Raw genomic sequence first — 22040 nt, forward strand, 5'->3', positions numbered from 1 at the left:
GGGTCACAATTGAGTTGGAAAACTCCGTCACATATTCTCCTCGGCCATCCCTCAGAGCCTGAAGACAAAAGTCTTCCTCAACCAGTGCATCTTGCCAGTGATGACGTATGGGGCAGAAACGTGGACACGGTATTACTGGTCCACCGACTTAAAGTCGCTCAGCGTGCGATGGAGAGAGCAATGCTGGGTTAATGAGGGTATCCGTCTGAGGACTTAGGTTGGCTGGCCGACATGGCTGTCAAAATGTGCAAGCTGATGTGGCAGTGGGCTGGTCATATCTGCCGAAGAACCGATAACCGTTGGAGTGGACGAATTCTCGGGCCACAAACAAGGACAACCTTAGGCAGGTAGCCTGTAGTGGCTGGATGAGGAAGGCCGAGGACAGAGTGTTGTGGCGCTCCTTGGGTGAGGCCTATATTCAGTATTGGATGATTATTGGCTGATGATGGGACACAATAGGGTCTTAAAAAGCATTTTATAAAATAATTTTAATTTTTAGGACCTAAACAAAAAATAATACAGCGCAATTAGCACCCCCTTAAATAGGTTATTTAAAGATCCGCCTTTTAATTTTCCCATATATTCCCCAAAACAACGACGAAAAGTATAATACGCCATTAGATACGCAATGATAGTCCGTAAAAAAACGACGTATGATATAATGCGACATAGTAGGATCCATAGAAAAATGACATATCTGATTTTTCAGGAAACCTAGACTTATTACAGACTCATTATACAGCCTATATTGCAAAAGTCCATTCGTATAATAATGTGACCAAATTTCAAATGAATTGCTTCAGCCGTTTTCATTTTATCGAACAAAACGTTGTTTAAAAACTTTAACTGGCTCTCCTGTAAAGTTGCTGTTTTGCAGATCCGTCATTGTTCTACGACTGCGACGATTTATGCTACTTAAGATAACTAAATAACAACGTTAGCCAAGATTTAATAAAACTGTGGTAGGTATTCCTTTTAAATACCTTACAGAGTATGGTCTACACGCACAATCTTCATACAGTCATACAAAGCTATAACTACGTAATATGCTATTTAATGGCATGCAAATTCCTAGCTATAAAGGTAATGATGATGGATGGCTGGAGGCGTGTGACAAGATGACCGCAGATTTGACAATAATTGCCGACGCATCGATACTTTATGAAATTGATACTCATAATTATTACAATGTACATGAGTTATTGTTATTACCCATATAGGCTACTAATACGGGTAATGATTCGAAAATATATAATTTGCAATGTTCTATAAGTGTTACCTATAATGGTGACAGTTAATGACTCTGTAACTAATTTATGATTAATTAGATACTTGTACCATGCAAGTGCAATTTACAAAGTATAAAAATATAATTCATTATAAATTATTTCATGGTCATAATTAACTAAAGCTTTATTAGCGGCGCCTTTGCAAAATCGATCCACCGATATCCGATCGGATAATAAATCGATGTATCACTCGATAACGGAAAATAAAAATAAGAATTGGTTGTGGTTTCCGTCGGCCGTGTGTGGTCCGCGGTTCAGCTCTTAGTTATTTTGTTGCAGGAATTTTACGACTTAAATAAGATATCGCATGCTTTATCTATTGAGTTTGTTGTTTTTCATTATCAGATGAGACTTTTTTCACCGCCTCCGCTGTAGTATAACGCTTTATAAAGAAACACTTTTTTAGAAAGAATTTGATTTGACTGCAGTGCAAATCTATCATTGTCATGTAAGATTTCTCTGAAGCCGCAGCTGTAATATTTCAAAGATCCTTTTCAGCAGTTTTTGCTCAAGTAGCGAGATAACACTCCATCGCTTAATATTCGCGCGAGCTCTCTTCCGTTTCGCTTATCCGCCGCGTTTCGATAATCGAGAACGATATTGTCGTTTCCTTCTCTCTAGTGGTATTGAAGAGGGAGAGCTGCCGCCGCCGCGCCGGCTGGCTCGCTGCCAGGGCGTCTTGTCGGCCTCTCGAGTCGTTATGATCTGGAATGATCGCGCTCAAAGCGGCTTCCTCCGCCTCATGTTTTGTTTAAAGTAAAACCGTCTTGAGTACTGTTCGCAGAAGTAGCGGTTGTAAAGATCAAAATTTCTCGTTCGTAATGAAATTTAGATATATGGTATTTGCAGTAATTCGTAGTTACTGTTATTTTCACAACACAATCTTCTCTACAAAGATGATTTGTTTTATCTATATATCAGCAAATTTTATAAATGTATAAACTTTAATTCAAATTCTATTCATAGGGTAAAGTTATTTACCTTTAGATAGAATCTCCTCAAAGGTTAAAGTCGGTGCAGTAGTATGATGCCGAAGTCAATTTAAACTTTCTTGTCAAATAGATCATCGTGTGATATGACTTCAAATGGAAAATATATGCATAGGTCTCAAGATTTATGCGAGTGAGAGATTCAAACTAACTTAATAAGGTAATATTCACTATAATAAATTCTCGCGTACGACAATTTATCACTGAACTTCAATATACTGCAGATACTTAAGATAACATTTTGAAGGAAATTAATAAGTTAATTAAATTTCACGCAATAAACTATAGAACATAAATTATTCATGAGAAGTCGAAGGAAAGCCGCCACGGGACGCAACTATTAGACACTATTAACATTTTAATTATAGACTTTATCCACCCATAGACAACAATTAATATTCGAGAGGTATTAAATACTGTCAAACACGAATAGCGTTTTAATTATTGTATCTATATTGCCGTGTAACGCCCCCCGCGGCGGATTAAACCAATACATTACATTATTCTGCGCCAACACAACCACATACATAATTATCAACTTACCTTCTGGTATTTACATCATATTTTCTATAAATATATTATAAACAAATTCATGTTTTTTTTTGTTTTTTTCTCGAACGTGTATCATTATCATTAAAGCTTTTTTAACATTATAATTTATAACTCAATAAGTTGGTATTAATTACTAATAAATAGCAAGAATGACCTTTACGCCCAAACATGCTATTTCGAGACGACAAAAGAAGCTTTTATTTTTAATCGGTGCCAGGAGAGGGCGTCCCACAGCACTCATATTTCAAACACAACTAAGTGAAGGTGCGAGCGTGGAACCAGGCGGAGACGCGGGCGCGCGCTAACTCACTTCACAGGTAAAGTGAACCCGGTCCCAACTGATCATTCCTTGACCGCAGGTTTCAGGTGGAAATTTATTGAATACGAATAGTTTATGCTGTAATTGAAGAGGCATTCAGTTATTAAACTCTTTAGATTTTAACATGTAATAAAATGTAATCTTTTTTTAGCAAATATAACGAATATTAGCCCTCAGATTATCTGGAGAGAAGTAGTAGAGTAAGTACCAACTATTATTATTTATTACATTATTATGCCGTGGCATGTTTTTGAAAGTTTATTGATAAAAATACCTACACCATGATTTGAATAGTAAAGTTAGATAAAGTTTGTTCCTAAATTCCAAACGGATCACAATATTATTTTAATGAGAGTGTGATCAGCTGGGGCTAATGTATCAAAGTACAGGGTGTTAAATCTATTACCTGCCTCTCGACGTACGTCGGCGGGCGGCGGCGTCAGTAAACGAGATCCACTCTGCAGTCTGCACCCTGTATGTCTGGTGCAGATCTACCAACACACTGTATCATATTTTATGTGTTTTATTTTTTATTTCTATGATGGAGATATTATTAACGGTGGAATTTAATTTAACAGTTAAATTCCGAACGACAGGTCAATCGTACTGAACAATTTTCATTATCAACGTCATCCATCAATATTTTATACATAACTGTGTCCCAGTGTAATAATATGTCATAACATAACGATATCTACCTACGCATCTTTTAGTAGCACAATGGTAAATATTAATCAATAATCATACAGCAAACTCACCCTCTAAGCCACTAGCGCCAAAACTTGAATAAAAAACCGCTAGTCAGTGTGTACTAGGCCGTCTAGACGGGGCTCTCAATGGCTATACGGTCCGCATCTCGCGTAGACACGGGTGGCTACAGGTTTTTCAGTAATGGGCTCAAGGCGCAGTCAAGAGCTTGCATTGTGGAACCTCTCACTGATGTTTGAAGAGAGAGTTATTAAAGTCCCTTATGTGAGTGTGATCTGAGTTTTTCTATTCGGTTTTTTTACTGGGCGTTGGTAATTTTGTTGGGGAATTTTGTAGAGTTAAGTTAGCTTTTTAAGTAAGTACATAAATATTGTATTCAAATCTTGTTAAGTCTAATAATTTATATTATGTTAATTTATTTATTTTATTTATCGACTACCTATACGAGTACCTATACTTAAAATATGTACACAAGATATAAAATTACAACGTGAGTTTTGGCAAATTAACATACGAGACGTGAGTAAAAAATTCACTATAGGTACATATATGTAGTATTCTAAAGGTTCATCAACAAAGCGTTCATTGACTCGTCACAAAACGTGAGAGCCATCGTTCTCCTTAAAGTTGATTAATGGACGTCAAAAATTCGGTGCTAAAATTAGTAACGTTTCTTTGTTCAAATAAATATTTTAGGAAAGTTTTCATAAATCACGCCGATAGTTCGGTCGTCAGTGTATAAGGCTGTTACTGAAATAAGTACATACTCATTTACAAAGTTTCTTCTGCTTTTATGGCCCAGGATAAAGCTTCGCTTTTATTTTCCTCATAAAAAGATAATATTACTTGCTTTGAGTATCAGTTTCAAATGAAGAATATTATTTTTGCGTTTTTGTTTTCTAGCTAGGAAATTATTTCAGTCAGGTAGGTTTACGACCTTACTCTACTTATCTAAATAATATAGTAATTTTTCACATAATTATAAAGTTTTCAACTTGTTTTTTATGGAATAAATGTAGCAAACTAACCGTGATTGGAAACACGAATTCAATTTATCCTCAAAATAATACAACGTAAATGCCGCGGTAAGTATAGAGTGACGGCACTTGTAGTGAAATATCAATAAATAATCAATGAGGAACCGTTCCTCGTAACTACTAACATCTATAACGTAACTGGGGTAACATTGACAAACTATTATTATCTGCAGCTGTAATAAAACTGTCAATCTTCACTTGCGCCCGACATTACACGCAAGTAGCACATGACATTTTAATGAATTATTTATTTATTCAAACACATTTCGGCGCCCGCCCCGGCCGTGTATGTTGCTGAAAACAATACCTCCTAATTACAGTTAATTATTGTAAATAATTACCTGAAATCTAAACTTGACAGGTGGTTGGTGGCGTCGCGGTGTTGGGTTCGATACCCGGGGAAGGGCAGGTGGGGTAATGTCACGGATCTGGGGTTGCGTTCGTGTGATTACCCAAATGTCAAATTGGTGAAAGTAAAGTAGCTATATCCTGAATATCGATCAAGTTTTACTAACATGTAAATGCACGCAACCCTTAACAAATATGTAAGTACGTATAATAAATAATAACATCTTTATATTTTGATCCAGAGAATGGAAACAGCATGGAACGATAGATTTTTAATTAGCACTAAATACCGTTTTTACAAAATTTATTGATAACAAAGTTGATGACCTTATTTCAGACGAAACTTTTGGATTAAACGAATTGACGGGGCGAAACAAAAAAGCCATCGAAAAGACAAAAGGAAAGGTAAGAAAGTGATTAATTTATGTCAACAGCTCTCCGCCGGGCGACATTGTTGGAAACAAAGAAGTGTTTATAAAATTACCCGTCCCCTCGGCCGGTGATTGTTATCTGACGAGAGCTGGGAGGGTCTAGCCTGATTCGACATAGTTCTATAACTTCCATAATTAAATCAAACAGGAGCTAATTAGGTGGGATGCTAGGAGGATAGGACACAAATGTATTAAAATGTGCTTGTACCTATATTCAAAGGTTTCTTTCGACAAAGCCAGATGCAGGTCTGTACTTACACCCTCACAACGAATACAATAGAATAGTGTTTGTATATAGATACTAACTACTACTAACGTTCTTTAGGACTGTTTAGCACTTATTTAAGTAGATGAATCAGCCTAACATTAGGTATAATAAGTCCCCTGTTACTGTAAATAACTGTTCTGTAACTCTAAATGATATTGTGTGACAATTTAAAGTGTCAAGAGCAATAATCTCTCAAGACAAGCAACCAAAACATCACACTCATAAACATTAAACGCTGTCATAAATAAAAGAATCGTTATTCATTGGACAGTTTGAGTCCTTGTCGAGTTGGGAGCATCACAAAGCGCGTAACTCAATAAAAGGGGCGACAAATTCACTTCAGATTAAAAGCGTCACCGACTCAACGGATATTGAAATTTTACGAGCGAAACCCTTTCTTCCACTTATTTATAGCGTTGCAGTCGAAAATAGATTGCTGTGTTGTAACTGAATAGGGGCATTGTGAAGTTTGTCTACGGTGACGGCTGTGGAGACATCGAGACTACTCGAGACACGTAGTTAGTGGGAATGGGTTGAATGGCGTCGATAAATGTTTTTATGTTGTTGTTGATACAATTATGAATTTGTTTATGGTATGGTATGATTTATATTGATTAAATATAAAAAGATTGAATAGAAGTTCAAATATGTATGTCTATGAATGAAAAAATATCGACATAATTACAACGCACATCAAATACCGCGTCGGTCTAATGTGTGCTACCAAAATTCTGATTGCCAAAGAAAGAGCATTATCTTCCCTCATTTCTCAAGGCAAGAAAGAACAAGAGAGACATTTACCTAATGAAGTTGCAAACAATACTTAACACAACAATAACAGCTAGTACCCGCACGTGCGGCGTCCATTCTGGCTCAAATAGAGCACCAAATTCCGCTATCACACGACACATCCATTACTGCGCCGAACAAAACCAGAGACAATTCAGAATTCATCCCCCGCCGCCGCCGCCGGTGCACATTTATCAGCACACAAAGGCGGTCTTATCGCAGGATGCGATCTCATCCAGACGAACACTCGTCCGCTTCCTGGGAAGGGTTCAGTATTGTAGCGGGAGTGCGCTAGTTTGTCATTTTGTTATTGTTGAGTTTTTGGAGCCGGAATATTGAACAGACGTTAAGTTAAGTTGCAAATAAAGATGGATTAGATGGTGAATTTTGAATTTATAGCTAAGTACCTAATATAATAATGAAACTAATATCAAACTATCATGATAAAAATTCTAGTACGAGACAATGTAACATAACTAAAGTATAGTGTGTTATGTAACGTTAAAAGCCAAAGCCAGTTTACAGCCAGCAAATTAACAACTGAAACAATGAATTACAAAAGTAAAACAAACACAAAACAATACAATACTTGAAAAGTCGGAATTTCAACAAAAAGTTGTTTCAAATATTCAAAATTTAATTATGATAAACTTTTAACAACTTTCTAACTTATTGTTTGGGTAAAGTGTAAGGGAAAAACAAACAATTACCTACATTTTACAAAGTCGCTAAAAATTTGGTACCGTTTCATTAACTAAACAAACTGAACAAAAACAGAAAAAAGACTTAATAAATATTATTATGAGAAATCCCCGACGGGGAAGGTTCGGAGAGGAAAGGAGAGGGGAAAAGGGAAATCACAAAAGATAAATGAAGAAATAGGAAAAAACCACATTACATCAGAGTAGTAAACTGAATGGTTCATTAACATTAATTAATGGTAAAGATTCAAAAATACGTAGTACCTATATCTTCTAGAATTTATTATAAAAAAAAATAACTTACTATTTTTTATAGAAGATGTTTTCAAAAATCCTGTAAGCAATGCATAGAAAAGATTTCTCAAAGCTTTAAAGCTCCACTATACTCACGTAGAAACCGCAAAAATTATCTGCTTTTACTTAAAGTTTCATTTTCTTTATGCTTATTACTTGCTAGAAAGGATTCCGCTCTGAAGGGAAGTTATCGTAAAGCGCGAGAAAGCTTCGATATTCTATGGCAGAATTTATATTTCATTCGTAATGTTACAAAGTTCCAAGAAGACGGCATGGCGCTCTTTCAGAAAACTGCTGATGCCACCGGCCACTTTCTAGAAAGAATTTATGTGACTTGAAGGATAAAGACGTAGGATATCAATGGAATTTAAATTTAATTAATTATGCCAGTAAAAAGCTGTGCTTTTAACTACATACTTCTAAGTTATGTTGTAAGTATTGTTCTTTCAGTAGATTGTAATCAACTAATTAACTCATCCATTACCTTAATAACATAAAATCGCTTATCTGTTCGACAGGAAACCACGTGTATGTGTTGTCTATTGTGTCGCCAGGAACACTGTTTATTAATTACCTTAAAACAAAATAAACATAAAAAATTACGACCCCTTTACTGGCGGAGACATTACTTCTTATCTGAGAAATTAATTAGCTCAGCCATCGATATCTTTTGAATTAATTGGTAATTTCCTCTTGCCCATTTTAGTCAAAGAATCCAATATTATCCTTATCGAGGACCGTTGGACATTTATTAAATAAAATTACGTAACTTTCGAATAGCTTACAATAGAACTCAATAAAATCTCAATATTTTGATGCCAGACATGTTAATATCCTCGATATTTTATGTCCCCATCTGCGAGCGCAGTCATTGTGTGGTATCTTTAGAAATATCCTCGGCTATTAGCATCACAGTATATTAGAATGCATTTAATGTTGGAGTTGGACAGCTTTGTGCTTTTGGAACAACTTCAATGGACCAACAATGGACCCTCGCCGCGGGGAGCGCTACCAGGCTGTTGACCAACCAGCGCGGAACAACACATTGTCAACTCTACCAACACGTGTGAGAGCATGAAATCAAATGGCACTGACGTAAAGTTTAGGTGGGTGCAAAAGATATCATGCCGACGTATCTACAAGTTTCATGGACCTTAATGGAAAGGAATAAGATGATGTTTTGGATAGCGTCAGGAGCGTAAAGTGTTCATAGTGTCCGCGCGGCGTGGGACGGCGTTGTGTTGCAGACAATTCCACGAAGGTGCAGGTGGGCAGTGGGTGCCGCAATTCACCTCTAAGTGACAGCGGTTTGCGAAAAAACTTTTTTTGACAACAAAATAAACGTGATGTGTTTATTTCGGGTATTGAGCTTTATTTTCGTTGTTACGCAACGTTGCTCGTTCAAGCTAATCAAGGGGAAACCCACAAAAAGCGTGACAATATGGGCCGCAGCTAATATGTTATTACTTCACGTTTGCTTTACGTCCCATTGAGTGCGGCGCGACCGATGCGTTGGCCACGCTCGCCCAAGTCATCAACTCATCAAGGTTCAAGTTACAGAGCGCCACTGTCTATGAGTATCAGCTATTTGTGAAGAAAACTTTTCTTGTATTTCTCTGTCTGTGAAAAATTACGATTTTTCTTTTAGAAGCCTTTGATAGCATTCTGATTTCGCTGGAAAGTTTATTTGGCTAAAGGAAAGGAAACTACTTTTGATATATTGCGTAAAGGCAGCTATAACAAAAATAGACCCGAAAAATTTAACACTTTCGGTATAGCTATTGTAATCATCAAACATTACTATAGCTAATGAACACTAGGCACTGAGGCTTAATTAAAATTGATTGTACATTTGGGGTCAAGAGGGGAGGCACTAAATGCAGTTGATGATGACTGATTGGAGAGGGCCTTCATTAAGTAATAGACTTGATTCGACCGACGATTACATCACTATAAACTTTATTATTACAATTGGTGTGTTAGAATTGACAATAACAAATAAAATACGTAAATATGTACAAGCAATTAAGCATTTAAATAAGGAAAAAACAAGAATATAAACAAAGTGCAATACTGTAACTACTATAGCAACAAACTACGATAGATTTTAAATGAATTTTGAGGGGACGTAACCCTCCAAATGCAAGGGCCAAAAATCACGAAATAGCCCTAGGCTAAAGTAACATTAACTATTGTAAATCGTAAGAGTATTGCCATGTAAGGGGCTTAACCCTTCACTGCGACGCAATTAAAATACCCAATCTGTACAATTTAAACGATGCGAGACGAACGGAGAGTCATTGTAAATAAATAAATAGGAGATGAATAAAATAGAATGGCTTGTAGCGCTATAGATGACAAGTCAAGCGGCGAGTGCATTGTGACAGGACTCTGTGATATGCAAATTCCAAGCCATTAAAATAGAACTTACATTTCATTGAAAAGCATTTAAATGTAAACTCTACCAAAATACTTTTAGGACATAATTCTTGGCATGTTTACAACGATGTGTATGTACCGTGCCGTACATAGAGTGACCGTGGCGACAATCACATTACGGCATTCAACCCTTATGTGCCGGGGGCGACGACAAACTACATAGAAGGCTAATTTGATTGAGCGGACAGCTGACAAGGTGCACCGGAGAGATGCATTTATGCACAGAATGCTAAACTTGTGACACATCACACACGCATTACGCGTATACTTCAGTAATTTCATGATTATGATTCTGACATAAAGCACCCCACGACCGGATACTCTCAAACCGATTACGATAATTGTGTGATTACCATCACCACATGTCAGGCGCTATTAGACTCGCGACGCTTGTCCAGCTTATAGCATAATGTGAAGTTTTCGCTTCAAGCAGGGGGGTCACTCTATATGACGAAAAACTAAGTTCCAGAGGGCTACGGCGCAAGCCACGACTAGGTATAACTTTGTATCAAACGTGTCGATTGCGCGACAGTTCTCAATCGTTCGTTTTTCATCAGTATAGAGTAACCCCGCAGCTGCAGCGCTGAATGTGTCTGAGTGGGATCGAGCGGCACTCAGCCGTGACTAACCACTCCTGATAGCAAATTGCTATGATACAGCCTGCTTTTTATTACGTTTTTTTGTATGAGCACGGCCATTTAGGGTTGTTAATTGCCTTTATTATTTTTGTTTTAATATCGACTCGTTTGAATGTTTGGGTTTAATAAACGAAATGTACCTACCTACCTATCCGTTGACAGTGATTTCTGAAATAGCTTTACATTAATATGGTTTATTATTTTATGTATCTTCCATAACTCATAAGTTTTAAATCTCTCTAAATCTGACACTCCAATAAAACCCATCGCGAGTGTCGACCATCCAATCAGAAGGCGAATGTTGCTTCGTAACACAATAATACCCCGCGGGCTGACACCGCAAGGGTTAACTAGCCCGCGCCCACCCGAAAAAAACTTTTTGCCAAATCGATCTGCCCAAAGGCAGGGCGTGATTCCAGGGGTCATTGTCTCCTCACAATGGAACCCCAACGCGAGGGTTCCCGCTATTGACCGATACGTAACAACAAACGATTTAGTGTTTACACTTCTCACTGGAGTAAATCAGTGTTATGACTTCTGTTTGTATGTATAGTGAGAGTGCGATTTTGGCCTGTGCGAGTGCTGTTACAAAGGCGTAAAAGTATTTGGATGAAAGCGTATTTAATGTGTAGTTTATAGTGTCAAGGGAATTTAATTTAGCGGAAAAAATAATGTGGGAATTGTCAGTATGTTGTACTTAATGCATGGGAATACATAGAGCTCTTCGGCGCTCGCTCATCGCAGGACATTAGTGCACTCCACTGCTGGACGTAGTAAATAACTCCTTATAACTAACTTTATGCTTACTTTATTTTCACGATATGCCATTGGGTGTAATTCACGCCTATTAGGTACTTCTTTATGTTCATACACCTAGTAAAATAATAACTAAATGTATGATATTTTTTAATACAGACCATTAATTGCTATGGATGTTTGTGTATTATTATGAAGATAGATTGGTTAGAATATCAGTAAATATACCTAAATATTTGCTCTCTATTAAATTGTATTAAGTACACGTTTTAGTAAAACGTTTAACAACAATAAACATTTATTACTCGCAGCCAATAATATTGTTACTGCTGGCAGCCCGACAGTAAACCGCCATAAACAATAATAAAGTAATAATATCATGAAACACGGCTCCGATCACCCATTAAACGTAAAGTATCACCAAAACGAAACATTAACACAAGTGTCGGCGAGGGTAGCCCGCTGCATCAGGGGGTCACTCCATGTGACGAAAAACGAAGTTTCGGAGCACTGCTGCGCAAGCCACGACTCTATCTCGTTGTATTAAACGTGCCGATTGCACGACCGAACTAACTGTACGGGGTGTGAGCCGCCCCGATGGCACACATAAGTTTGCAAACGTCCACAACAGCGTATTTGAATTCACGTCACACTGTTTGTTTGTCCCCCACAACCTTGATTGCGTGTTTGACTATTGTTAACTGACAAAAAAGTGTTCGTTTTTAGGATTTTTTTGGCCGCTGATTCGATCCATACGTGAGAGTTTTCGCAAGCGCCTCTCATCTACGGAAAAATGTAAATCACTGAAAGGTTGTATTCTTAAAATCTTATTCTTTTACATTTCCTAAAAAAATAACCTATTCAGGAATCGTCCGGCCACTTTTTACGGTCAGCAATTACAAGCTTTACTCGTTTATAAAAGGGTACAATAATTGGCCGCTATAAAACGTTAAGATCCTGTGGAACAACCCATTTTTATCACAAAACGATATTAAATTATCCCTAAATATGAAGTTAATTGAGCTATTTAAAGAATACCCGTTTTCATTAAATAACACAGAGTGTCTAAAGCTCTTAAGTGTTGCATCACACTGTTTTAATAAGATACCCAAATGTGTACAGCAGTAGGTACATACTTACAGCTAACAACATTCCAGTTCTGGAATAGCTTTAATCACTTTTCACAGGCAGGGCCTCTACGGGACTATCTCTATTTACTCTATCGCTTCAAATTGATTGAACCAACATTGACGTATTCACTGCCTTCACTTCCACTTCTAATGAAGACATTAGAACCTTTTACGGCTATTCGATTTAAATTGTGTGTTTCTGAGAGGAGATAGGGTAAATGGTCTCGGCTTGATGTAAGAGGTGTAGCGAGGGAATGTAATAGGCTTAGTACAGGACATAAGTATGGGTTGGATGCTAGCGGTAGAGATTTCACGGTAAACTATTCGCTTTTATGAAATAAGTTTGTAGTAGACAAGTTTTCGTTACGATGTGAAAGCCTGTGAAAGCTTCTCAATAAAATAATATCGCATTTCAATTTAAATCATGTTAAAACTGTTCCATCAAGAACATGTTAAATAATTAATGTTACAAAGTGAAAAAGCCCAATCGAATTGAGCAAACGAGAGAGATCCAATCCAATAAACATTTTCTGGTCCTGAACAAACAAACATACCCGCTTAATGAGCCCTCAGTTCTACCAACCACTCAATTATTAAACGTGTGAGCGGGGAGCAGTGCTACCAACCTCACGGCTCGTTAAAAAACCTCATCGGATTGATTGAGTCAACATCTTTCACGGAGTCTTGAATTACTTCTGTCTACGAGTGCCCTCGGATGGAGTGTTTATTTTTAAAACTTCCGATGTGTAAGTGGTTTTTCACCATTCCGGGATGTTTATTAGGCGATGCGATGGCTGAACTGCTGAACAGTCTATTTGAGGATGTTAATTAGAAATGGAAGGAGAAGTATCGTTTGTCAATAAGACACGGAGGTTAACAAATGACTGTCTAAAAATAATACGTCGTCTTCCTCTAGTTTGTTCCGTTGCTGCAATCTTTAATTAAAATACCAATACAAATCATTAGGGATGCAATGCATTTCAATGCTCGAATATGTTCATTTAGGTATTTACAATTTAGTTGCTTTATTTGTGGAATGATGATTGGTGCAATCAAATATATTTCAATAATTGGTCGATTTGATTACATTTAATTCGACAATGCTCGCTCGCAATACCATTGTCTCTTATTTCGGATACACCAATAAAGTATTCAGAGTATTATAATCCATACTAATTGTAACGCAGACCATCTGAAAGCAATCAAGCAGCAACCAAAGTACCTAAGAAAAAAAAACAACAAGATCCTCGAACCGGCACGCTTTGGAATTCCTCTTGCGGTGACGAAACTCCCGATACACATTAGTTGTTGAGGGCATTCAGCTAACAGAGGAATCAATTAGTCCACACCGCGACTCCATTAGCGTGAGATCTGAGTGAGAGATTGAATACTTGAGGGAAGGACGGCTTAAGGAAACTTTCCAAGCGATTTTGGTTTCGTGGTTGGGAAGCAAACGTAGGTCTTTTCCTAATTGAATGGGGGCCCATTTACGACGTAGTCAATCTGAATAATTTTATGATTGCATACATTTGGGAAAGTTTTTTTTTTTGTGTGAAAGACATAATTTTATGTAGCACTAAGCGTCTGTATGTTTCTACAAAAAGCTAAATAGATACTTGTTAGCTGTTGGCAGAAAAATGCAAAATCTCAAAGGAAAAATGTGTGGTGACGGTGAAGTCCTCGACAGGCAGCCAACGAGCGCTCTTTTCACTCGGCTCTTCAATTAAAAGTGAAAAAGTCAATTAACGTTTGAAAAGCTGTCTGCCTCCGCTCTCTATCTCGTCTTAGGACAGGAGCAGTAGATCCAGCGGAGAATTCCTCCGAGACTCGGGTTCAGGGTTCAATCCCCGCTCCGTTCCGACGAGTGCTTCTAATGAATTGCCTTCATTTGTTCTGTCACCGTCTCTACGCTGAGCGATGGTGGCAAATGGCGCGGTTACGCCATGTTTTTGATTTCGAATAGTTTCTCAACATTCTTTTGGTGCGTGACGAGACTTTGATGTTATGTTTTCGTTTTCAGAAGTGGGAAACAACATGAAGTGGATTTGACATGGGGTTTGTTTATTTGACATCGCAATGCGACATTTGGGGACTTAAATCCAAACTGTGAAGGAATTTAAATAAGCGTTTAGGACAGAAATTATCTGCTAAAGAGGTATGTACCTACATCATAGATCTGTTATAACATACTAAATAAAAAAAATACCTATGTATTTAGCAATTCCATGAAACATCCACTCCTTTTAATCAACTTAATTTTAACCAAGTCCAGGAAGGATTCGATCCTTTTTTGGCACAAGAGGCAACAATCTCATCGCGAGCCCACCGGTCTTCGTGGCAACACTCGTAAATTAGTCAATGTATAAATAAAGCTGCTCGAGCTGCAATATATTGTGATGTGCGTACACCTCACACGTATCGCGGCAAGCAAAGGAGCTTTTCAATCTCGTTTCAATCAATCTTCCACTTTATTCCCCACATTTCTGAAATCACGTTCAAGAAGTCGATTTGCATATAAATCAGTAGGCGTCGCTCTGAGGTCTCCATCAGCGCGCGTTGGAGCAAACATTCAATTAGTGCCAACATTTGACCCGTTAAACTTTAAGAGGCTTTTAAGTTCTTCACACGGCATCATGCTGGGCTAAATGTTTGAGCAAATATTGGACAATGGATCAGTCACGTGCGGAAAGTTGCCTTCAACAAACAATATCTTGATTCCAACTTTACAGTTACTTTATTGTTCTCTTGTTTTGGCAAAACAATTTCCACTTGATTAGGCAAATAAACATGCTAGAATTTTCCAAGTTCGTAATATTCGAAGTATTCGTGAGGTCGATATTTGGAAAGTTTCGCCGCCATTGTTTCGTTATCGCCTTCAATTCCTTGTTGCCTTCAACTTGATTATAAATTCATCAGTTTTGGTGGAGCTTCGCGGTTGTTGGCCCGCTGTTTCTAAGGGTCTCATACTTCCGCTGCATTAGATTTTAGTTTTTGCTAATTAATCAATATACAATAGATAATTATTCGTCTTTAACCGATATTAATGATGGTTTTATTTCAACGACTATTTTAATTGTACACATGCAAGTAGTCAAATTCCTATACAGTCATAATGAGTTCAGTTTAGTCGGGGACGAGACGTGCTCAGAGACATCTCTATTCACACAAAATGACTCGACAATAAGTCGCCCCAACTAACAACCAACTCCTCTAATTAATCCGAAACGAATACGAAATAACATGCTTCGTCAGTGAGCCCTGAGCCGTTCCTTGTATTACTTCCAAGCCTTTAGTCATTAAGACGGCGGGGATGAACAAAAAGCCGAGGAAGTTACAAACAATGTTGATAGTGCGACCCGCATGTAAGGCTCTAGATAGAGTATCCGCGACCCATACTAATGAATTTACTCATTAACAACTTTATGGAATGTCGGGCGTGTGAACTCGACTTTATGCGCTGTTTACGGCTTCTTTCGTTTCAGCGCGACAATAAAAGGGCATGCGTTGACGCGTCGAGATTATAAAGCGGCGGAGACATGTTTTTCTGTGGCCGTTTTTGTCACAATTCACGGAATAACTAAGTGGAGTTCTACTCCAAAACGTTTTTTTAATCTCTAGAACTTATAACTATTTGGGGAGTTCCTAATTGACTCTCAAATTAAACGTAAGCCGAAGGACCAAATTTCTGTTGTAATAACTTACTAATCCAACCAATCGTGGATAATAGGGCGCGCCGAATCTAGCTATTAGCCGCGCTACACAGGGGCAGTGATCAATAGCGTGAGACCACTACTACGGGACACCACTCTCGGTTCACTTCCAGTTGTCCCGTGGATTAATTGGTGGTGGCTCTTATGTCCATGTCGTGAGAGATGATGCTTGCGTGATGTGAGGTCGTGCGAGAGGAGGGTTTATCGCGAACAGCAATAATCCGCGTCGACATCGAAGGCCTGTCAGTCGCACGCGTCAGTTTTATCGCCCGTGCTGTTGGTTCACGTTTTTTATACTTATATTTATTTGCTTTTCTGGCGCTTGGTCAATGTGGTTTGGATATTGATTTGTGTTACTTTAATTGGGGTTTGTGGGAATTCACTTTCATACGGTGCTGTGTAATTTTTTTTTGCAATGTTATTTATTTGTGAGTTACTACATTTCTGTCATATTGGAATAGTTTATCAAAGCTTTTGGCGAGGAAATCTCGTTGGATATCACATATTTATAGGATAGAATTTAACTTTATTATTTTAGGATTATTCGACATTAACTATATCCTCAAATCAAAGTTATGGTTATAGTAAAAAAAAAATTAAAGCTACTTTTAACGGAAGGACACCAAAACATTTCTACTACTTACACCATCGTGAAACTTTATACCAACTAACTAATAGATCCTCAATTTTATTTCTCTATTAACAGGGCTTATCCCGGCTTTTAAATAAAAACTGTCACCCCCAGCGTTATCTGCGACAGCAGGCGTTTATCATTTTTTCGATCAGACACCCTCCGGCGCGGTGGCTGTGGGGTTGAGGTGACGGCTTCCCGGCCAGATTACCGACGTGGCGGGCGCAACGACAAAAATGTAATAGCTGTTGAGAATACCCTGCGGACCCGCTGTGATATTTTAGTTGTAGCTTAAGTGGGCTTTGCGCTAGCTAGCAGTCACTCTATAGCCGATAACATTTAAATAGAGATATCAGAATTATCTGATGCATTATTTATTTATCAACTTTGAGTACCGAAACAAAATACTACATAATTCAAAATTGTATTATGCATGACAATCGCAGTCATACCGATTTTAATTCGCAAATAAACGCACTGGCATTACCAGCGGTAATGAGATCAAACGTCATGAATACAAATATCCGAATGGATTCGGCATTCATGAATAAAGTAACCAAAACAAAGAACTATAAAACCGTTGGTAGTGCAATAAAGATTGGGATGAAAATCCCGATGCTATTTTGCTGAGTTGGAAATCGCGTGTTGTTTTTGGATGTCCACTGGCCAAATATTGATGGAGTTCATCAGTTTCGTATTGAAAGCGGGCGCGAGATAAGTCAATAATAACTGTAGCCGGGCCATTTATCCGATCATTGGATTCTTTATATCGTTTCGGATGAAACAATCTGAATACTATCATCGTGTCGTATAAAAATGTCTACCCCCGTTTTTTAATTTGCCTTGATTATATCAGACTTAAAATAAACTATGTTACCACGTGATTTAGAATGGCTTTTGACCGCTTTGCAACGAATTTCAGAGCGCTAAACATCTGGTAAACACTGTCTAACTTTTTACAGTGTCTGGGGCACATGGTGACTATTTACCTGGTGGACAGACGCAGTCTCCGTAGTCGCGTATGCTCCGCCTGGGCCGCCAGTAGTCGGGCGCGCCGGCGTCGCGGCGCAGGCGGCCGGGCGGCGGGTCCAGCACGGGCGCCGGCGGCTGCTGCGGCTCTAGCACGGCGGCCCGCAGCGCGCGGTGCTGCTCCTCCAGCAGCGCCAGCCGCGCCGTCAGCGCCTGCTGCCGGTGCAGCGAGAACCCGCTCGACACCAGGCTCATGGCGCACGCACACCACAACACCGCACAGTATAACCACGGATCCCCCGGACATCGCTCCGAGCACGGCGACTCGCACTTGTCCTTCTTCTTCTTCTCGGGTTTGGGAGTCTCCTGCGCCGCTGGCTTGGCGGGCGCTTTCCCTCCCACCTTCACTATCATCGTCATCGTTCCTCACGTGCTACCTATAGATTCTAAAGGCATCTTTGGATTCTCGTACCCGATTACCGACTCATCCGTTGCACAGAATATGATTCATTTTTCACAATGGAACGGACGCAGTGAAGTTTATACGACTGGCTAGGTTTGCCGCAATCCGCAATGCAATTTCAGTGAATTCTTCGGCTGTCGTGAAATTCAAGAAATTTGCGCGGTGCACACGTTTTTGTAGACCTAATGGGTTTAACAATGACTTGGAATGGAATTATTTTGGAAAATCACAAAAAGTAACAATTGTTTCTCGTAGTCGTGTTGATGAGCGATCGTGTTTGAGTTCGTGTGCGAGTGCGGCGCGCGCGGACACCCTCTCTCGTCGGCAGGCGGAGCGCCACTGGCGGCGTGACCGCGGGAGTTGGGACTTGGGACCCGCTACTTCATGCCGCAAGCGATGTCGGACGACGATTTCGGGACCTTATTACAGGGTTTAAGGGATTTCGCCACGATAAATGGACAATACATATCTTTTAAGAAATTATTGTGGGATTTATACAGCGTATGAATGACAATGATTTGCAAAGTATTGGTAAACATATTATTATAAAGTTCAGTAAGCGGATTCACGAATCAGAATAATCTGATGAAGTGTGCTGACAAATTTCGTTTGCCGATAAAGCCTGAAGGAATACGAATGCAAATTGAATTTCCAGTCTGCTTCCCATTCTAACTTGTTCAGCGTACGGTTGTAAGTTTGTCCACGCTATCGGACACCAAAGTTCCAGCGAGCCAGAAGAGCTATGAAAGCGCGGAGATCCCCTTTTTAAATAAAATTATGCAAACGGAAATACCGACCGAATTTGTGGATGAAATTACCGAGCAGCACCCGAGCGGCACACACGGAGAGGCTAAGCGTCTTGTGGCGGGATCTCTAAAGAGATGCGTGGGCCCACACTGCAGGTCGGGGCTCCGCCAAATTGGGCTCATCTCGTGTGGAAGAGCCGAGGGGACGCGAGCAGCCGGGACGAGCGGAGATCGATACTAAACGATGCCAACCAACAAAAAACAACCGAGAAACGATTGAAACATCCACAGACACACACACGAAAAAAACAATTTAACGGCTCGCATTAACTAATATAAGCCGGGCATTAAGCACGACGCTTAAAAGATCTGTATCGACATTAATTAAATTTGTATGGAATGAAAAAAGCAGAAACTTTTTTAAAACGATAGTAGCAATTAATCTTCTTAATAGAGTCATTAAAAACGAAGTGGCAGCGCTCGCGGGCGCCGAACAAAAACTAACGCCACTTGATCCACCGACCACGGACCTCGCAGTAGACGTGCGTAGGCAAATGAAAATAGAGAACTTGACACTGAGCATCACAGCCACATTACAGCATTAAACTTCCTCGTTATCAATATCTAAATGGCCATTCAAAATTTTATTCACGTTATTTATGACTTTGTCTCGGTTTCATGGGCGGTTTTTAATTGCATTTCGGAAAAGTTTTAAATGCCACTTTATAGCCAAGTTTTATTAGTGAAGATGAAGTGTGCTCGGGAGTCTAGTGGGTCCCCTCATTTTTGGCAACTTCGCCTTCATTAATATGTTAAGCGCCGCGCGGCCATCAGCGGGGAATCCGCAGCTTCCGGCCCAAACAAATAGCGGCAATTAAAACTAGATTGTCGTTATTTAGCACGAGCCTGCGGGGGCGAGCGGGGCGAGGCGGGGGCGGGGAAGGGCGACGTGTGCCGGCGATTCATCTTCACGCTTGCACTTGTTTAAATTTAATTTAAACTTCTCTACTTCGTCAAAAGTGAAGCATAAAGCACCAGTGGTCGGTGACAGCTCCGTTTTAAAAATTAATCCACTGCACTCTTTTAAATAATAGAAGACAACGCACCCTCGAGACGAGGGAAGTTTCCGCGCCAAGTTTTGTTCATCGCATACTTCGGAACTTTGGATAATGATTATGGAATCTCGACGAGTGTCGAGGGAAATCTTCGACGTAAATTAGCATTATGTGCTTAAGACTCGTATTCCTTAACAACTTCGGATTGGCTCGAACGGCAGTCGTTGAAGTTTAATATTAATATTGAAACCGTGTCTTTAGCGAAGTTCAGGTAGCTTTGAGACTTCATTGCGGAGACATTATGCACGAATTATATTTTAAATGATGGCATCTGTTTTGTTATAGAATCTAATGCGACCTTATCTTATCTTAAATGTAATATTTATTTATTTAAACTCTTTACTATTAACTACCTAGAACATACGATATAAGGTGCAGGTGGGTAATGCCGAATTTCGGGTAATTCCGATTTTTACCGATTTCTTCCAACGCAGCCATACTTTGAACCATGGAACCATTCACCTTGATGGCAACTTAATCTTCTACCTCGCTTGGGTTGACTCAGGGCGCTAGGACCGAGCGTGCGTGTAAAAACATAAAATTAGTAAAAAAGTGCAAATTTCCGGATTTTTGAATTTTCGGAATTACCCGCACATCGGTAATTATAAATCAGTTAAGTTATTTAACTGTTTGTTTTTTCATCCAAAAGATTGTCGTTTTTGTTCACTACGTTCGGAGTTTAAAAACCCTAGCTTTAATTTTTTGTATTTTCCGGAATGTGTGTACTAGGGTAATTCCGAATGTTGGAACATTTTACTATGAAATTCTGTGGATCGGGCAATTCCGAATTATAAAATATATCATATAAATGTGTATAAGTACTTCTGGGCAGTTCTAGGCAATATTTCGAAATAAGTTTTTGCGAGGTTATAGCTGACCGAAAAATACATATGGTCCTTTAGATTAAATTAACTAAAACTCATTTTAAATGTTTTTCCGAATAACCCGCATTCATTCGGAATTACTCTCGTGCAAAGAAAAAAATATCAACTTTTGAAACTAAAATATTTACGAATTCCGTGGGTATTTATAGAAGTCTGTTAAACAGAGTTTTAGGTAGTATATTCAAGTATAAAAAGCGTCCTTACATGAATCAAAATGACCCAACCAGTCCTCATAAATTGACAAAATACGAACATACTGTACGAGTATCCCACTCACCCAAAAACCTTTCGGAATAACCAACCTGCACCTTAGTAGATAGTAGATACATACATTTTATAGATAGGATATTTCACTTTGCAAATGAAATCAGTCGACTAACACCGTAACGAAAGTGAAATATCGGCCAGCAGCGGGTATCGGGTCGGTTTGTTACCATTGTAAATTGAGCCACTTCCTCTATTTTATGAATTGTTGGGCGAAGCCGGTCACCCACTCTCCCGGGGGACGGCCGTGTTGCTTATTGTACGAAATCCCAAATTAGGTTCCGCGGCTTTAGGACTCTTGAGCCTTCTCGGGTGCGCCCTTCTGGTAAAAATGCTCAAGAAATTCGAGTGTACTCAATTATTCGACCTCGTAAATTAGACGACCGAATGGCGTAGTGGTTAGTGACCCTGACTACTGAGCCGAAGGTCCCGGGTTCGATTCCCGGCCGGGGCAGATATTTGTTTAAACACAGATATTTGTTCTCGGGTCTTGGATGTGCCCGTAAAATGGCAATAGGCCCGCCCCCTATTACATTGGGACTAACTAACATACACTCTGGCGAAAAGTGG

At 39.2% G+C, this 22040-nt stretch overlaps 1 protein-coding gene across 14 annotated transcripts in view; it reads right to left on the minus strand.

Annotated features, from left to right (window-relative positions):
* The window catches only part of LOC105391413 (collagen alpha chain CG42342), a 223223-nt gene extending 204435 nt beyond the window's left edge, over nt 1-18788 (minus strand). For all 14 annotated transcript variants that reach the window (XM_038119770.2, XM_038119768.2, XM_048621672.1 and 11 more), the window contains exon 1: nt 18019-18788. In XM_038119770.2, coding sequence (XP_037975698.2) covers nt 18019-18418 — 400 coding nt within the window. In that variant the 5' untranslated portion in view covers nt 18419-18788. The remainder of the gene's footprint in view (nt 1-18018) is intronic.
* Nucleotides 18789-22040: the final 3252 nt, after the last annotated feature.

The sequence above is a fragment of the Plutella xylostella genome, chromosome 6, assembly GCF_932276165.1.
Source record: "Plutella xylostella chromosome 6, ilPluXylo3.1, whole genome shotgun sequence".
Lineage (NCBI taxonomy): Eukaryota > Metazoa > Arthropoda > Insecta > Lepidoptera > Plutellidae > Plutella > Plutella xylostella.